The following is a 19,089-nucleotide window of genomic DNA, read 5'->3' as shown; positions in this document are numbered from 1 at the left end:
TAATTTGTCAGTTAATGATTGTTTAAATACATTGAATTCCAAGAGTTATTGGTGCAGTACACTAAAAATGTGCTAGTTTTAAATTTTTTCTTTTTTCTTTTAAATTAGTTGGCTTCCTGAAGCTCAAGTAGTCCAAAGAGCCCTCAATTCTGCGGCTAACAACGTTTATCAGTATGGAAGAGAGTGGATAACCCACAAGGTAAGGGAAGAGCCTCTCTTTGTGGCTTTCTCTTTGTAGGTTCTTCATTGGTAGGACTTACTGCTTTAATAAAGTATAAATGGAGATTCTGTTTAGAACAGTTTGTTTTTGAAATAGGCTTAAATCTACTAGACAACAAGAAATGTACAATGAAATTAAACTTTCTGGATGATTGTATTTAATAGTGCTAATGGGGCGCCTGGATGGCTCAGTCAGTTAAGTGTCCGACTTCAGCTCAGGTCATGATCTCATAGTCCGTGAGTTCGAGCCCTGTGTCAGGCTCTGTGCTTACAGCTTGGAGCCTGGAGCCTGCTTCAGATTCTGTGTCTCCCTCTCTCTCTGCCCCTTCCCTGCTCATGCTGTGTCTCTCTCTGTCTCAAAAAAAAAAAAATAAAAACATTAAAAAAAAAAAAATAGTGCTAGTAGCCTGAACAGAGAGATTTGTCCTTTGCTTCTTGTTCAAGGTAGATATTCATTCTGTCCTGATGCACAAATAATGGTCATTAAGATTGGTCAAATAAGGCTTTGTGGAGAAGAAAACGTTGTTAGCAAATATTAAATATTATCTGCTGGTGACTGTGGTTGGCATTTCTAGTTTTTTTCTTTTCATCTTTCCAAGAAATTTGCAGTAGTCTGAATTATTTTACCCAGTTTACAGAAGAGGAAACAGGCTTAGCAAGTCTAAGTAAATTCCCAGTGTCACGTTGTGAACTGCAGACTTAGTTTCAAACTGAAGATTAATTCTAAATCCCTTGTTGTTTCTACTATAGCATGCTAGAAGTTCATGCCCAAAACTGGGTTAGGTGCTTTAACATGGCACTTGAGAGAAACGCTGAAGGAATGATATATCTTAGATGAATAAAGAGAAGGAAGAGTGTATTTTAGGGAGTGTTTTTGTGAGCCAAGATGTGGAGACAGGAGTCTGCTTGAGGAGATTAGTCTATCTGAAGCTTTGCGGAAGGAAATGAAGGATAGAGGAAAAGGCACAGTTATTGCAGGTAAGGGTTAGACTCCATGGGACAAATTTGGGATATCCTTTTATTCTCTACCCCCCAATAGTGCCTATGAGAAGGACGGTAATTTGGAGTTTTAATAGATTGAAGTAATTAGGATCATCTAGGGATTAACAAGGTTTGTTGCAGTTAGATGTGTGCCCAGAAAAAAAGTATTGGTATGTGATTCCTTGTTCAAAATTCAAGAACGAAGTCTCAAAAAAAAATTATCTTGGAAATTACACTGTCTACCTGTGTATAGTAATCTAACCTAAGGATGGAATTATTGTTGAGTAAAAAGTTAAGAGAAAGATCTGTGTTACTGATTTTCTTGAGCCCATACCAGGTAACCAAATCAAATGCCACATGGAAGTCTTTAAAAAATATTTGGTGAATAAGTGAAAGATAAGTCTATTGGTATAGATCTCATAACTATCATAGAAGAAGATCCAGCCATTGCAGAAGCCTCTTAGACCTCTAGAAATATATTGGCTGACTTACTCTGCTGAAAGCATAGTATTTAATTTTTTGGCTTATATATTTGTTTTGGCATATAATTTGTATTCTGAAAATCTACCTACTTGGGGAAAGCTGGAGAATGTTCCTTAGAAATTACTTAGAGAAAAGATAAGTTTGAAACCTTTTGTTCGAGACTCTAAAAGGAAAGACAGCGGAAGAGAGAAGAGTATTGCTAACAAAGATGGTGACATACTCATGGTCCTGATTTAGAAGACATGAAGGTAATATCTAAAACCAGCCATTGAATGTGTATTGACTGACGAATGGACAAATAAAATGTGGTATATCTATATACGATTACCTGCCATAAAAAGGAAGGAAGCACTGATACATTCTACAATATAGATGAACCTTGAAAACATTATGCCAGTTGAAAGCAGTCATAAAAGAACACATACGTATGATTCCATTTGTATGAAACATCCAGAAGAGGCCTATCTATAGAGACAGTAGAGTAGTGGTTTCCATGGGTAGGGAAGATTGGGGGAAATGGTGGAGTGACTGCTAAGAAGTATGGCGTTTCCTTTTGGGGTAAGGAAAATGTTTCAAAATTGCTTGTGGTGATGGTTGTGTAAGTTTGAATATACTACAAGAAATATTGAATTACTACACTTAGGTGGGTGAATTGTAAGGTGTGTGAATTATCTCAATAAGGTTGTTTAAAAAAAAAAGAACCATTGAAATTATAGGGGTAGCTTTTCTTTTTTTTTTTATTTTTTATTTCATTTTATGAATTTTTTTTTCAACATATGAAATTTATTGTCAAATTGGTTTCCATACAACACCCAGTGCTCATCCCAAAAGGTGCCCTCCTCAATACCCATCACCCACCCTCCCCTCCCTCCCACCCCCCATCAACCCTCAGTTTGTTCCCAGTTTTTAAGAGTCTCTTATGCTTTGGCTCTCTCCCACTCTAACCTCTTTTTTTTTTTTTTTTCCTTTTTTTTTTTTTTCCCCTTCCCCTCTAGGGGTAGCTTTTCTAATAAGCTCAGATCTTATCCAGCTAAGAATCATGTAAGAATTGGGTCTCAGGAGCAAAAGTGTGGAAGGGTCTGAAGCTAGGGAAAAAGGTCATGCTCAGAAAGGGAAGAAAGTTTTTTTGGGGTGTGTTTAGGTATGAGCAGAGAAGGTTCCTTCCTATCTTCCTTCCCCCCGTCTATGTTGTCAGCCTTATCTCCTGTATCCTCTATGCATTATTTGGGTTTTACCAAGGCCTGCTAGTTTGCTGTTTTCTCAAATCCAGCTTACTTTCTTCATTCAGCATCCTTGTTTGAGCTAAGCTTCCTGCCTCATAAGTTTTTTCCGAAATTTGTACCTGGAGGCAGCAGGAGAATAAGTCATGAATGGGTTTTCTCTGTCCCTTCTCGACTATGACTAGAATGAAGAAAGCGACAGCCAGTCCACAAATGTGCCAGGCACTGTCCTAAGTGCTGGGGGAAAGCAGGAGACCAGAAAGAGTTACCACCCTCCTGGAGCTTATTCTGGTGAGCGGGGGGGTAGACATGAAACATGTCAACAGGTAACCGTTTCAGATGGAAAAGCGCTGTGATCAGGTAACATGGTAGAGAATGACCTGGGGTGATACTTTAGCTGGAATGCCACAGAATGTCTCTGAGAAGGTGATCTTTTCACTAACACTGGAGATCTGGGAAAAGAAAGTTTCAAGTTGCAGGCATAGAAAATTCACAGGCTCTGATATTGGAGCAAGATTGGTTTAAGGAAAGAAAGAAGGCCAACGTGGCTGGAACAGGGGATGTGGTAACAAGACTAGCCATAGGTCATAACAAGAAGTTGGGATTTTATTTTTGTTATAAAGGTAAATATAGATTTAAAACAGAAAGGGATGTGACCTGATTTAGGATATTCAAAGCTCATTTTGGCTCCTTTATGGAGAGATAGGCAGGAATGGAGAAGGCAGGGCCCTGGCTAAAAGAATGTTATTCCAACAGCCTAGAGGAGATTTTGAGAACTTTTGACTAGGATGGTTGAAGTGGGAATTGAGAGAAATGGTCACATTTAACTTGTATTTCTGAGGTGGTTATGACAGGAATTACTCATGGATTGGGTATGGAATGAAAGGGAAAGAAGTTTTTGGTTCGCCTGACTGGAAGGGTAGCTGTGCCTTTTACTGAGATGAACAGATCTTGGAGGTTGTGGGGGGTCAGGCGGGTTACAGATAGATCGAGCTCTAATTCTGTTTGGGGCGTGCGAAGTTTGAGATCCCTGTCAGATTTCTAAGTCGAGATATCAGAAAAGGCATTTGGACATACGTAGCTGGGGCTCAGGGGAGAGATCTGGGCTGTAGGTGGAAGTTAGAATGTTGTCAGACTCACTCTACCTGTTACTCTGCCCATCGGTGGAGGTGAACTGTATTAGTATGATAAGGCTGCCATGACAGAGTATCACAGACTGGGTGCTCAGACAACAGAAATTTATTTTCTTACAGTTCTGCAGGCTGGGAGTTCAAGATCAAGGTGTTGGTGGGATTGGTTTCTTACGGGGCCTCCCTCCTTGGCTTGTAGATGCCTGTGTCTTCTTCACATGGTCTTCTGTCTATGTGTGTCTGTCTCCTAATCTCCTCTTTTTGTAAGGACACTGATCAGGGGTGCCTGGGTGGCTCAGTCAGTTAGGTGACTGACTTCAGCTCAGGTCATGATCTCATGGTTTGTGAGTTCAAGTCCTGCGTCGGGCTCTGTGCTGACAGCTCAGAGCCTGGAGCCTGTTTCAGATTCTGTGTCTCCCTCTCTCTCTGCCCCTCTCCTACTCTGTCTGTCTCTCTGTCTCAAAAATAAATAAACATTAAAAAAAAATTTTTTTTTAATTTATAAGGACACTGATCCTGTTGGATTAGGGCCTACCCTAATGACATCATTTTAATTTGATTACCTCTTTAAAGACCTTATTTCCAAATACAGTCACATTCTAAGGTATAGGGTGAGGGAGGGGTTAGGATTTAGGAGGGACACAATGTATCCCATGACATGGCCTAAGGAGAAAGTACATATAGAAGAGGGCCAAAGATAGGTTCTTAGAGCAGCTTTTGAAGGTCGCAGAAGCAAGCCAGCAGAGAAGGTGGAGGAGGAGTAGTCTGTGAGGTGGGAGGGAACAGCCTGTGTTTATCTTAGAGGCTGAGAGAAGATGTTTCCAGAAAGACTTGGTCAGCCTGTGGCAAATGGCTGTTAAGATTCCAAGCAAAGTGAGAACAGACAACTGCCCACTGACTTACCATCCCCATTTTATAGGTGAGGTTATTCACCTTAAGTTACCCAGCATTCAAATGGCATTCTGACGGCTCTTAGTGCTTCACTGTCTTTCGTCTGCAAAGAGCATCTCAGACACCACCAATAATAGCTGTGCTTTGGTGATTGTAGAGTTGTTTACTGTTGAGCTGTGCTGAAGTGGATGCCAGTTTGAGATAGTGCTTTATTGTGGTGAATGCCGCTATGCGGACAGCCTAGACTGGGGGCTCTTCTGGTTAAAGGGTGGGGGGGGGTGGTGTCTCAGAAACTGAGAGTAGAGGGACAGAAGGAACTGGTACTAGGCAGTCTGTGAGTATCTGGCAGTCATGATACCCAAAAGACAAATTTAAAGTAATTAAAAGAAGACCAGGGCTAATTGTGGCTTTTAGTTATTTTGGACAATTTGCTGTGTTAGGTGTTTTTTGTTCATAGGTTATATATGCTGTAGTTGAAAGAGTACTAGAGAGTTTTTCATCCTGCCTCTACCAGTTAGCTGCCTGACTTGGGCCGTCGTAGGTTCTTTCTAAATCTGTTTTCTCATCTTGAAAGAACAAAGGTGATAAAGACCTTTTTCTGACCTAACCCTTGGGGTTGTTGTAATGATCACATAATGTAGGTGAAAACCATTTATTTGTAAGTTGTAAAATGCTATACGAAGACAATGGCTTCTGTTATATTTACTAATTTGTGTTTGGTTTATGAATAAAGTATAGAGGAAAACATTGGGCAGATATGTTTGTATCAGATAAGTCTAAAAACTGGTTAAGATATCTGTAAGGACAGCATCAAGTAAGCAAAAGGTGTGGGTAGGCCACACAAAAGAAAATACTCATTGAAAACCAACACAGAAAAGTGGTCACTATTGTACCTGAAGAAGAAAAGTATTTGGTTACAATTTCACAGCTATTAAATTATCTAAAAATTTATCAATCCATAAGGCTTTGGGAAAACTGGTTTATTCATACAATGTTGGAAAATGTTAATTGGTATACTCCCTATGGAAGACAGTGCATAGCAAGAGCCATTAAAGTGCCTATTTCCTTTGATTCCTATACATTTATCATGCTATTAGTAATAAGAAAAAAAAAGTTGTGTATAAGGACATTCATTGCAGTGTTATTTGTGACATTAAAAATTGGGAACCATCTCCATATCCTATGATTGGGTAATGATAAACTAATATCAGAACTTAAGGTAGAGTGTGCAACTCTTGATCTTGGGGTTGTGAGTTTGTGCCCCACCTTGGGCATAGAGATTACTGAAAAATAAAATCTTAAAAAAAAAAAAAAAACAACAAAACTAATATGGAACCATTAAAAGTAAGGATGAAAGTGATGAAGTGATGAAAAATTCTAAATTATGTTTATAAACACAAAAAGTCACAGAGGATATAGAATAATGGAAGCATTTGTGGTAAGGAAGTGGGACTACAAATCAGTGTTTATCTTTTAAAAAATGTTTTTACTATTATGCTATTGTTTGTTTTTAGAGTGTGCAAGCAGGGGTGGGGGGCAGAGGTGGGGGGAGAGAGAATCTTAAGCAGTCTCCACACTCAGCATGGAGCCCAATACATGGCTCCATCTCATGACCCTGAGATCATGACCTGAACCAAAATCAAGAGTTGGACGCTCAACCAACTGAGCCACCCACACACCCCTATGTTATGGTTTTAATAACAAAAATGTGGCGTATTATAATGAATAACTTTCCTCAAAGTTATCTTGTCTCACTGTACTTGATTCCCACAAACCCTGAAGCCAGTCTCATCATCAGTCATAACTCTGAGACCTGATGCCTCTTAGCAAACTATGGGAAATATTTGTGTTTATAGCTAAGGTCCTAAAATTTTACTTGAAGTTCTGTGGTAATTCTTACACCAGTGATAAATGTAACATGAGATTTCTGTGTAATGGATAAACACTTGGGCCACATGCAACATATTTGTCTCTGGCCAGATAAGATTTGCTAAGTCAGTGATCATGGCTTCACATGTACCTTTCTCTTACAACCTGAGGTGGCTCTCTTAGAGACCCAGAAATAGAGGAAAGCAAAAAGCCAAAAAAAGCAAGGAAATTTGCTGGGAATATTGAAGAGTAAAGAGTTTAAGGAAAGATTATAAGATGGCTAGAGGCAATTAAATAGTCTGGAACATTTTAGTTTGATTTGGAACAAATATAAAGACCCAGCATGAATTAATTTTACTGGATTGTTGCCTGAGATATTAAAGCAGATTATATCTATTTCTTCCAGCTTCATAAAATTCTGGGAGATAAAGTGAACAATACTGCTGTAATTGAAAAGCAAGTACTAGAACTTTGGGACAGATTGTATCATTCTTGGTTTGTAAAGGTAAGTTATTAGATGATTTCGATTTTAAACTTATAAAGTCCTTTTATTTTACAGATTCACTGACTAGATACATATTGACTAGATAGATATTAACATTGGATGTCATTTATTGAAATTTGGAAGCTACAGGGTCTTAAACCTCAGGTCACTAAAAGTCAGCTTGAGTTGATGGTTAATCTCCATGGCAGAACCCACCTGTCACTGTGCTGTATTGTATTCCATCCTCTGTTCATTGTTTTACTTTTTAAAAAATACTTTATTTATTTTTGAGAGAGCAAGCAAGTGGGAGAGAGACAGAGATGGGAGACAGAGGATCCGAAGCAGGCTCTGCCCAGACAGCAACGAGACCAATGGAGGGTTTGAACTCCCAAACTGTGAGATCATGACCTTAACCCGAAGTCAGATGCTCACTGCATGAGCCACCCAGGCACCCCTCCTCTGTTCATTATTATCAACAGCATCTCATCTCTGTACAGTTGAAATGTAACATAAACCACAGATATAATGTTAATTTTTTAATGGCCACAATAAAAAGCTAAAACAGGTGAAATTAATTTTAAAAATATTTCACTTACATCACTATACCCAATATATTATTGTTTCAATATATAAGCAGTGGAAGAAAAATGTTAATGCAATATTTTTTGGCCTTTTTTTTTCCTATAAGTCTTGGAAATCTGATATGTATTTCGTACTAATACCACATCTCAGTTTTTGGACTAGTCACATTTGAAGTGCTGATAGCCACATGTACATAGTGGCTACTGTTTTAGATAGTAGAGCTCTAGACATTAAGAACTTGTCTCTTTGAGGAAGGAAAATAGATCCAGAAGTTTGGAGATGTATATTTTTAATCACCCTTACCTGCTACTTTTGCTGATACACTCTTCAGAATTTCTGGCGGAAAATAATACCGTTTACCACTAAATTTAAAAACGATGGTTTTGAAAAGCAGCTGGTTGTATGGGGCCATACTGTATACTGCGTTGGCAGTGCCTGTGGACCCTCAGGGGCTGTGCTATGGAAGATGACTATCCAGTGGGGAAGGAGGTAGAGAATGAGATAAGGTGGTAAATTTTGACAGGGTTGATGGTAAGGAGAAGAGCATGTATATATCATCCTTTTAACTTGGGGTAGAAGGGAGGAAAGCTCAATTTCAAATTTGAGTTGGTTGCATAGTGACCTGTTTTCACTCCTGGGATGAACTGAGGGAAGCCGGCTGGTTTTTGTGAGTTTCAAAGACTGTAGGTTAGAACTAATTGGAGAATCCCTAGGCAGTTATCTGCTGAAGAACTGGTCAATTGGAAAGGTTATATCTATTTTTTCTGCTGACTCTGGGACTTGTGCTTACAAACAGCTTTTTTTCTATGCCTCACCCCTTTTGAGCTTCATTGTATGGCCCAGGGAAGTCAGTGTTTTAGAAGCATAGGTTTGTAAGTAGGTAAGTATGTTGCTTTCTTTCCTAACACCTAATGTCTTCATTGCATAATGAAGGTTGATATATCACTACGATGTTAGCAAAAGTGTCAGAACAGAAACAAAATGTTAAGAACCTACTTATGTTTCTGAATTTTAACCTCACTAGTCATTTTGTTTATTCATATCTCTTTCAAATTTAATTATTCCTGCATTCTTGTCAATGTATTTCTCTTCCATATGGATGAGTTAGATTTTTCTCCCCATTTTTGTTTCTTTTTCATTTATCCCCCATTTTGTTGAGATATAAATGACATGTAACATTGTTTTAGTTTTTAATGTACTTTATATTCCTCTCTCCCCCTTTCTTTCTTTATCTTGTATGGAAGGTTAATAATTAGGGGAGTGGGATGGGGAAAGGAAGAAAAAAGCAAAAGTCGGGACCCCCAAAAAGGTAGAGGGGCTAAAAAGAGGAAAAAAAGAAAGTAAATGTTGTGTTGGTGTACAGTCAATATTTATTGAGAAATGAAGGTTGTTCATAAATGTATTAAAAAGGAAGTGCTTGAGCTCAGCTGACAGGTGGTATCTAGAAGGTATCTAAAGAAGAAGAAAAAATGTATTTCATATTTTATGTCTTTAGGTAGAGTTCTTAGCTGATTTCTTAAATAATGCAAAGTTTTCCACCTTTGAGTAACTACTCAAGTGCTCAAGTGGACATAAAACAAAATAGAGTATTTATACTTCTTATGCTTTTGGAGATTTCATGTCTGAACCGTTTTATTCCATAGAATGTAACGCATTCTGGAAGGCACAAAGGACACAAGATGCATATAAATCGTCAGAATAGCTGGCTGGGAGACATCCTGGACTGGCAGGATATCGTTTCCTTTGTTCACGAGAACATTGAGACATTTCTTTCGGTAAGAAATAGAATTTTTAGTTAAACTGGACTTAGAAATAAAAATAGAAATTCTAATTTCCAGTTTTCTGTGCACACTTAGAGGCCTTTAGTTACCTTGTTTTTAATGCTACAACATTTGCCATTTTGAGAGTTCTAAATGCACTAGGAAGATGTCTAAAGACCATAGGCCTCAGGAGTAGCTCCCCTGGTGCCTTCTCTGTAGTTGAAGAGTAACCGAGAAATGCTGAATCAGGAAGCATATGTGAAGTGTTGTGGGCTCTCAGATTCTGAGATAGGTATCTGTCCCTTAGGCTGACTAGAATGTCGCTGGACCACTAGAGAGCGATCGGCCTTTCTGGTGCGCAAAGTCTTTGGCAGATAGAAACCTGGTTCCACTTACATTAGAGAGATTGGATGTCCTTCAAAGGCTCAGCTTGTTGTTTACCACCCATTTTCCCACCATGTTCCACCCACCTCTGCCTTGTTTGCCTAATGGTCGGTCGAAGGCAGCAAGGAACAGCTTGTAGCATTGCTGAAGTTTTAACAACCACTCTTGGTTCAACAGTGTGTTTTATAAAGTGTCCTGGCATGTGGCTTTTCACAGAGATGAGAGGATTTTCTTGTGAATGGACTGGTGACTTTCATCAGTTTAACAAAAGTTGAGGTTTGCAATGCTGGATTTTTTTCTTTTTCTTTTTTTTTTTTTTTTAAAGATTTTAAGTAATCTCTACAACCAGTGTGGGGCTCAGACTCAACCCTGAGATCAAGAGTTGCACCCTGTACTGGTTGAGCCATCCAGGTGCCCCGCAATGCTAGTTTTTTTTTTTTTAATTTAATTTTTATCAAGCTATTAATAGATGACCATAGCAGAGAGTCAATAATAGTTTAAGATTTTCAGTAAAAAAATGACAGTGCCCTACTTTGTGCTTCTCCACTTCAGTCTCGTTTTCTGGAAACAGCTGTCAATTCTTTTAGCTTTCTCTGGTATTTATCTCTAAATTTCCAAAATAATATTTATACTGGTCTTTCTTGGTTTTGTAATTTTAGGTATTATCTTTTGGCTTCCTAATTTGGAAGATGAAGATAAGGATGTGACTTTGAAGTCCCTCAGTGCTCTCTTCTATCACCTGTGGGGTTTTCTTACAGCTCTTTCGGTTCCTCCCCCAATCCCTGCACTCACACTTGCCCTTCTTCCCACTCACCTAATACAGCTATCACAGTGTGGAGTTAAATCTAGAAATTCATGTCCTTCAGTTCTAAGAGTTTATGTGTTTGATAATCTGTTTTCTCTAGTCCAGTGGTTGTCAAACTTCTTGGTCTGAGGATTCCAGAGTTTTTGTTTGTTCACGTGGGTTCTATGGATTATTATTGTATTAGCAGTTAAACCTGAGAACTTTAAAATATTTATCAGTTCACAAAAAATAACATTATATATTAACACATTTTTTGCATCTGCAAAATAACCATTTTCCAAAACAAAAAATGACTCAGTGAGAAGAGTGACTTTCTTTTACTTTTTTGCAAATCTCTTTAATGTCTGGATTCTCATACCTGCTTCTGCATTCAGTCTATTGGAATACATTGTTTTGATCGAAGTATCTGAGGAAAATCCAGCCTCATACAGATATGTAGTTGGAAAAGAGGGGAGTCTTTTAATAGCCTTTTCAGATAATTGTGGCTATTCTTTGATACTACACCAAAACTCAACAAATGGTACTTTTTAAATGTTAATTGCAGTTTGGAATTTGAAACCATATCCATATAAACTTTTTTTGTACTGCCTTACATGGAAGTCCATTGATCTGTCTTGAATAGAAATGGGTCTTTTACTTACATGCTTTTGTAATATGCACTGGTCATTTAGACTCTTGGTTCACTGATTTTCTGTACATCCTCTAAATATCAACACATTTTCTTATAAAGTATTAAAAAAAAATCACATTCTTTAACGTCACTACCTGTCTCATCAGAAAAAAAATCTTAATGCGTCGAAGTCAACCCTTGATCGGATTTTTTATTTCTGCCTATATTCTTGTAATATCCGATAGCTCTCATGGTCTGAACCTTTCTTCCTAATCCCCTTGGGTACACAGAAATGTTACTTGATTGTTGTTGGAGACTATCAGTCTACAATTAATGTCTTCAGTTAATTTCTTAAGAATTGTCACAGAGTATTTCCTATCAGGGTGACCCAGAAACTATTTAAAAACTTTTTTAATAAAAATTCCAGAATGCCAGAAGCCCCAAAAGAATGCATGTAAAAATCACAAATAAGGGTATTGTTGGTTTGTTTCTTGGAATCAGTGGTATTATTCATCCATTCTTTGTCCCACAAGGTCAAATGGTCAGTCATGCATATTTTTGTAGGCATTGCAAGGCATTTTGAAGATTTTATGTAAGGAGTTATTGTAAATGAAACCAGCCTGCAAAGGCTCTCCTGTGAAGACTGAGCTGAGGTTTGTAAGAAATGCCGGGGACAACAAAATACGCCTTTATAAATGATACATTTGAGATAGGAAAGGAATGGATAGGCCTTTCATAGAACAGATGGTGTAACTTGCACATATGACAAAAAACAGAGCTGCTGTTTTGGAAAGGGCACACCAAAATAAAACCAGACGTTAGAGTTCTGGTCCCAGCTCTAGTTCCAATTATTAGCTCCAAGGCCCTTGGGCAGGTTTTAAAACATCTCTGAGCTTCAGTTTGTCTATCTTTAAAATGAACTTGGTATCCTCTGCACTGCTTCTCTCACGGGACAGATATTGTCAAGAGGGAATTTAAGTTCCCGAGAAGATAGGAAATGAAAACATCTAGGTGTGCCACAGTTAGTGTACATCTTCTTCTAGTAGTGTTTAACGTGTATTATAGCAGCATTTAGCATATATTAGTGACCGTTTTAATAACTGATTCTAGTGAATTTACAGGTGATGGATCAAAGGAATTCAGTAGGGTCATCGTCTATCTGAAGAAAGATAGTCAGCTGTAGAGCTCTGCCCTTGACCCTATCCTATTTATTGTGATTTTAGTGAAATCATCGAAGTGATACTTTTGTATTTGTAGGTGAATCTAAGTTGGAGATGGCAAGAGGGGAGGCAGCTAATAAGACAAATACTAGAATGTTCATGTCTGCACTAATGATCCTATACAGGTTGCATTCTGGCATATTCTCCTGTAGGTTTTTTTTCTACACATATCATTTTTACATAGTTAAAATCATGCTATATATAAAATTTTTGTTTCCTACGTTTTACTTTTTTTAATTATGATTTTTTAATGTTTATTTTGGGGAGAGAGACAGAGCATGAGTGGGGGAAGGGCAGAGAGAGAGAAGGAGACACAGAATCTGAAAGCAGGCTCCAGGCTCCAAGCTATCAGCACAGAGCCCAATGTGGGGCTCAAACCCACGAACTGTGAGATCATGACCTGAGCCAAAGTTGGAAGCTTAACCAACTGAGCCACCCAGATGCCCCGTTTTCAATTTATAATTATGTCATAAAATGTTTTTCTGTGTTATGATACGCATATCTTTAATGGCTACCTGATATGATTTGGAGCTAGATTCACTGTGATTTTCTTAACCATTTTCCTTACTATTCAACGTTCAAGTGTTTTCAGATGATAATGTATTTCCCCCCCCCACCCATAAAATACTACTCCGTTCTTGTCTTTTCACTTTCTGGTACTAACGCTCTTGTATTGAAAGCAGAGTAGATAGCTGTCGGAACTTCTTTCCTCAGGATTAGTTCTAATGGTTCAGCTTTCCCTCTTCATCAGATCTTAGAGTCTCTGTGGATTGTCATGAGCCGGAACGTGAGCCTGCTTTTCACCACGGTCACCACCCTCCTGACCATCCTCTTCTACAGCGGGACGGCCCTTCTCAATTTTGTGCTATCTCTGGTATGTACATGTAGATAAGAGCATGTTACCTCTCCTTCTGCAGTGAAGCGTTTTCTTGGTTCCATTTGTGTTTCCTTCCTGTAGTTTCCAAATGTGATTTTTTAGGAGATACTGTCCTTTGTTTTGCAGATAATTTTCCTGACCACACTATTTTATCTATTAAGTTCCAGTGATGAGTACTACAAGCCAGTGAAGTGGGTGATAAGCCTGACACCACTATCTCAGCCAGGTCCTTCTTCTAATATTATTGGCCAGTCTGTGGAAGAAGCTATCAGGTAGGGATAAGATTTATGCTATTCTTATTTCCTTTAGACACTGCTTTCTGTGAGAAGCCTGTTTCAGTCTTGAGCCTTTCTAATAATCAGTGCAAAACTAGTGACAGACCCTGGTATTTTCAAAATTTTTAATTTCCTTTTGAGAGAATAATGTGAGCAGCGCAAGTTTCGATAAGAAGAAAAATTCAGTTTCGGTATCCTGCTGTCAGCCCTGTGAGCTACAGCCCCCTCACCCCGTGCAGGCTCTTGCTCTCGCTGCAGCTCATGTCGCTTGCTGGGGAGAAACCCCTCTTGTACCATGCGTACACCTCCCCCTTCTCTTAGAGCTCAGGAACTGCAGCTTTGTCCCGGGAGAAGAATAAATGGTCTTTCTGTTTCTTCCTCTCTCCCTCTGCAACTGGGCTCTGTGCCCTTTGCGTGAAGTTAGCCTGGAAACTGGAAATGCAAAGATTTTGGTTATTTTTAAGTCATGGGCTGGATGTGCATCACAAGTTCTGACCAGAAACTTCCCATGTCTTCTGGGGTCCATGTATTGCAGGCTGGGCTTTTGAATGAGATGATTCCTCAACTTTTTTTTCTTCATAGGCTCTTTCCAAGTCACTGGCTTCTGCCCTCCTTTTTCCTCTTTGTCATTTCAGGTAGGGAAAGGCCTTTTGCAGCTCAAACCTAGCTCCGCTCCTTCCCTACCCTTTCCTCTTATTGCTTGGGACTTGTTAGAGTTCTACATTTTTACTGCTTATGAATAGCTATACCCAAATTAAATCCTCATATCATCCGTTAGAGTTTCTTTTTGTAATAAGTTGTCAGCCAGGTGTTCTTAAACTTATTTTGAATAGTGAATCATTGGTTGGCATTTATGTTTCCACTTATTTTTAAGAAATAGCATTGCTTGAGGGCACCTGGGAGGCTCAGTCGGTCGGTTAAGCATCCAACTCTTGATCTCCGCTGAGCTCATGATCTCACAGTTTGAGTTTGAGCCCTTCATCAGGCTCTGCACTGACAGTGCGGACTCTGCTTGGGATTCCCTGTCTCCCTCAGTCTCTGCCCCTCCTCTGCTGTCTTGTGTGCGCTCACTCTCTCTCTCTCTCAAGAATAAATAAAATAAAACATGAAAAAATTATTATAAAAAATAGCATTGCTTTGAACTAGTCTTCCACAGAAATCTTGATTTGACTGGATAATTCTCTGACTGATCTTGGCTTATTTCTTCATTGTGTTTATTTAATAACTGGTTGAGGATACCATTTTGGTCTCTGAAAAACCTTAGTTACATTCAAAAAACACACATGTTCTTGAAATATATTCTTCCTAGAAAGTTTGGTGGGTTTTCTTTCTTTTTCCTACTAGCAAGGCCTGGGTAAAGTCTTCAATATCTTGCTTCCTTTATTAGCCATCAGGTAGAATTTTAAAAATGCCCTTATCCTCTCTGGTGCTCTTGGTATCCTCATGGGGCCATCTATGTAAAGATTACAAGTTTGGGAGTGCATCATCTACTGTAACAGTTTTCAGGGTGAAGCTATCTTCGGGGAAGTCACTTGCTGGCTTTAGCATTCCTTTTAAGCCTGCACGACCATTGGTTATCATCTTTATTGAGTAAATAAAATGCTGAAAACTCTTAGCAATAAATTCACGTTAGTTTATCTAAGTGACATCTGTCTGGCTTAAAGAAGTTTGTGTAAATAACTCGACCAGAAAGAAAAATAACCTTCAATCTTCCCAGTAGGATGAAACTAGTGAATCAACCCTATCAAAGGCTGACAGAACCCTTTCAGTCAGTGTAACTTAAGCCAAGCCTTACAGAAAAATATCTACCTTGTCCCATTAAGAACTTCAAGAAAGCTGATACTTCATTTTCCTGAAGTAATCTTTATTAGCACTGACTGTTATTCTCACAAAAGCTTTTCTGTTTTTAAATCACAGTTCTTGAGTTTTCTCTTGTTCGGCTTTCTTAGAGTGAACCGCTGGTCAACTGTCCTCTGTCTGTCTGGCATTGAGTCACTTTTGTTTTCATACAAATATGCCAACTCCTTTGTTTTAAACTTAATACTTTAATGTCATCGTTGCTTGGAGTTGGTAAGCAGAGCTGTGACTTGCATGTCGGTCCAGCTGATTGAAAGCACATATCCTTCCGGTATACCACAATGCCTTCTTCCAGGAGGAGCTGGTTGAGGCAGAAGATGATGACTTAACTTTGTGGTACTGTTAAGACTGTTTAAATAGTCACATGAGGCTGGCGGCTAAAAATTCAGGTCTTTGGCCCACAAAGGCATTTGAGGTTAGAAAGAGTGTGGTCATCTACAGAGATAAGAAATAAATGCCTTTTTACAAATTAGATTTGCCTTATTTTCTTGGGATTGTACAGACTAAGTATGCGCTGTAACAGTAGCCCATGTCTTGGTTCCAAAGCATACTAGTACAAAACCCATTTATTTTATCATGTCTTTTTTTTTTAAAATTTTTTTTTAATGTTTTATTTATTTTTGAGACAGGGAGAGAAGAGCATGAACAGGGGAGGGTCAGAGAGAGGTAGACACAGAATCTGAAACAGGCTCCAGGCTCTGAGCGGTCAGCACAGAGCCCGACGCGGGGCTCGAACTCACGGACCGCGAGATCATGACCTGAGCCGAAGTCGGCCGCTTAACCGACTGAGCCACCCAGGCGCCCCATATTTTATCATGTTTTTAATATAGGAAAAAGTTTAAACCCTCAGTACCAGGACTGTAATCTTAATGGCTCTCAAAATTGAAAACTACAGTGCAGACTAATTTGTCTGGTCCATTTGTGTAACCACAGCTATATCAAGTTATGTAAATTAAAGATTATAACTCCAGACGATTTTTAGCAGTCTCCGTGCTTATTGTCTCTTTCTTTCCTGGGTCAAATGCAAGACCTGGAATGTACAGGTTTTATAGAGATGCCTCTGTAGAACCTTCTCACATATGTAAGATAATAGTAAGTTCTAGTTTTAAGAGCTCTTGTCACATTTTTCATTCTGAAGGATTGTGTTCAAGATGGAATATGTTTCTTCACGGACAAAGATTTTAAGAGGAAAAATATTAAACAAGTGTTTATGAAAATGTTATTATACGGTCCTCAGAGGGCACTTCAGTCTACAAATTATCAGTGATCTCAGATTTTATAAAGATCAATCATTAGTCATCATCAGTGTTGCAGTCAAGTGGAAATCGTTCAACTCATTTTATATGATCCATCGATAAGTTAAAAGTGGACTTGAAATTGGGAGTTAACTGCATGACCAGGCAGTGGCAGTGTCTTGGCTTTTGAAGCTTTGCTTTATGAAATATGTGGCTACTTGATGATCACCGTCTCGTTGAATTGTTGAACCTCAGGATTCTCAGATCTGAATAAGTGTTCTTCTAAATTGAATATGTTTGTGTGTTCATTTGGGTTTTCGTTTCATGAATTTTTCAGTTAGTGGCATGCATCCCCTACCCCCAAACCATTTTTGTCCCTTTAGAGCATGTCGTGTCCTGAATGTTTGCATCACATCCTTCTTCCCCGATGCTCCCATTCTGCTTGCTCTGGTGGAGATATTGCACATTACTAAGTTGCATGTTGTCACGGCCTCAGTGCAATTTAGTGTGTGTGATATTTTCACATGAGTGCATGCACACGGGTATGGCTCTTGCTTGTGGGATTATAGGTTTTCAGTGCCAGTGGGTGGGAGTCTTACTTATGAATTAGATGGGAGAATGTATGTACTGAGTTTTTTTTTTTTAATTTGGAAAATGAATGTACTTTTCACCTCTATCCCTCCAACTATGGAGAATTAAAGGTATTGGGTAAAAAAAAAAAAAAAAAAAAAAAAAAAAATCAGTGCTGATCATTCCGTAATTCCGTATTTCCATTTTTGACTTTAAACAAATATTCGTTGCAAAGAAATTCTCATGAATCTAAGGTTATAAACATTTGTTTAAATTAAAATGTATAAGGAAGAGTTTAAAGCTGTAAGAGTGTATTTTCATTTATTCGAAGAGATAGCTCTCCTAACACTGGAATAGAGCGACACAATCTCTTATGCATATTTGGGAAAATCATATTAGCTGGAGTTCTTAAATAATAACCAACTCAGTGAAAAGAATGCCTTTTTAACCTACTTGATTAAAGATTGGTCTAATAATTCTGAACCTTTACATCAAGTTTCCAAGGGAGTGACCTTAAGAAACTTTGTCTTGTATTTAGTTTCTCATTGTGATGCTTTAAAGAATTGCTAAATTAATTTTAATAGCCTTATAATAGAACTAGTGTTGAGATACAAATGTTTGCTATTTGCCTATATACTGTTCACTTTTTAATTAGAGTAAGCATCCATTATCAGCAGGCACTGTCAAAGACACAAAACCATGTAGTAATGATATAAAAACATTGAATTAATATTTCTGCTGCCAAGGATTCCAGATGATTTAATGTGACGCCACTGTTGTACCCTTCTGTGTGTGACTGTGACTCACTGTTTTTCCCAGTGGGGATGGAAGGTTTCCGCAGAAACGGCTTCTCCCTGTGCTTCTCAGCAGCATGCTAGGTCTGTGCGTACAGCGTGACCTTCCCTTCTGGAACAGGGAAATCCAGTCTCAACCAGGTTTCTGTGCTTTTTACTGTGTGGAGCTGGGTCTCTGGGACAGATGACCCCGGAAAGGGAGGGAGATGTAACTTTTCAAGAGAGGTTAGGTAGTAATGAAAAGAGCTGGGGGATACTATGTCCGATTGGTAATTTTATATGCTGTGTTTCTGGAAGCCGGCCTGCCCTCTCTACTACCTGGCCTTCTCTTGAGGGGCAGTACAGAACATTGGTAAGGTGACGCTTGTTGTTGTTGCCTGAGGGAACAATAATCTGATAGCCTTCCTAGTTGACCTTTAGAAAGAAAAGAGGGTAGAACCAGTGTAATGAAATGTTGGGAGCAGGCAGAATTTGATTTTGGATTCTTTCCTTTCTTCTTACTTAGACACGTGAACGCTACCTGTCTATTGGTTTAGAGTCCTGTGTCCTCTGAGGGCATAGAGCTCCTTGACTGTGGCTTATCATTCTCCCCAACCCCCTCCTTGCTTCAAATCGCATTCCAGCAAAAGCAGATCATCTGATCAAATCCTGGGTTGTCTGGCCAGTTTTCTCCTTTTAGAAAAGTAACAACAAACCCATTTTTCTTTTCTTTTTTTTAAGCTTCCTCGTCATCTCTCTTCCCAAGAACACCCCTTTGGTCAGAATTGAGAGTGGGCTAAGAGTTGAAGGAAAGTATTAGCAAACTTGTAAGAGTTAACAGTTTCATCTTAAAGTTTGTAAAGA

The 19,089-nt window shown here is 38.8% G+C and overlaps 1 protein-coding gene across 1 annotated transcript in view; it reads left to right on the top strand.

Annotated features, from left to right (window-relative positions):
* The window catches only part of TMEM245 (transmembrane protein 245), a 97,424-nt gene that overhangs the window by 51,257 nt on the left and 27,078 nt on the right, over positions 1 to 19,089 (top strand). The window contains exons 9-13 of the mRNA XM_042963724.1: positions 109 to 199; positions 7,200 to 7,298; positions 9,503 to 9,634; positions 13,390 to 13,512; positions 13,642 to 13,787. Coding sequence (XP_042819658.1) covers positions 109 to 199; positions 7,200 to 7,298; positions 9,503 to 9,634; positions 13,390 to 13,512; positions 13,642 to 13,787 — 591 coding nt within the window. The remainder of the gene's footprint in view (positions 1 to 108; positions 200 to 7,199; positions 7,299 to 9,502; positions 9,635 to 13,389; positions 13,513 to 13,641; positions 13,788 to 19,089) is intronic.

This window comes from Panthera tigris, chromosome D4 (assembly GCF_018350195.1).
Source record: "Panthera tigris isolate Pti1 chromosome D4, P.tigris_Pti1_mat1.1, whole genome shotgun sequence".
NCBI lineage: Eukaryota > Metazoa > Chordata > Mammalia > Carnivora > Felidae > Panthera > Panthera tigris.
This window is presented reverse-complemented; position numbering and strand designations above follow the sequence as displayed.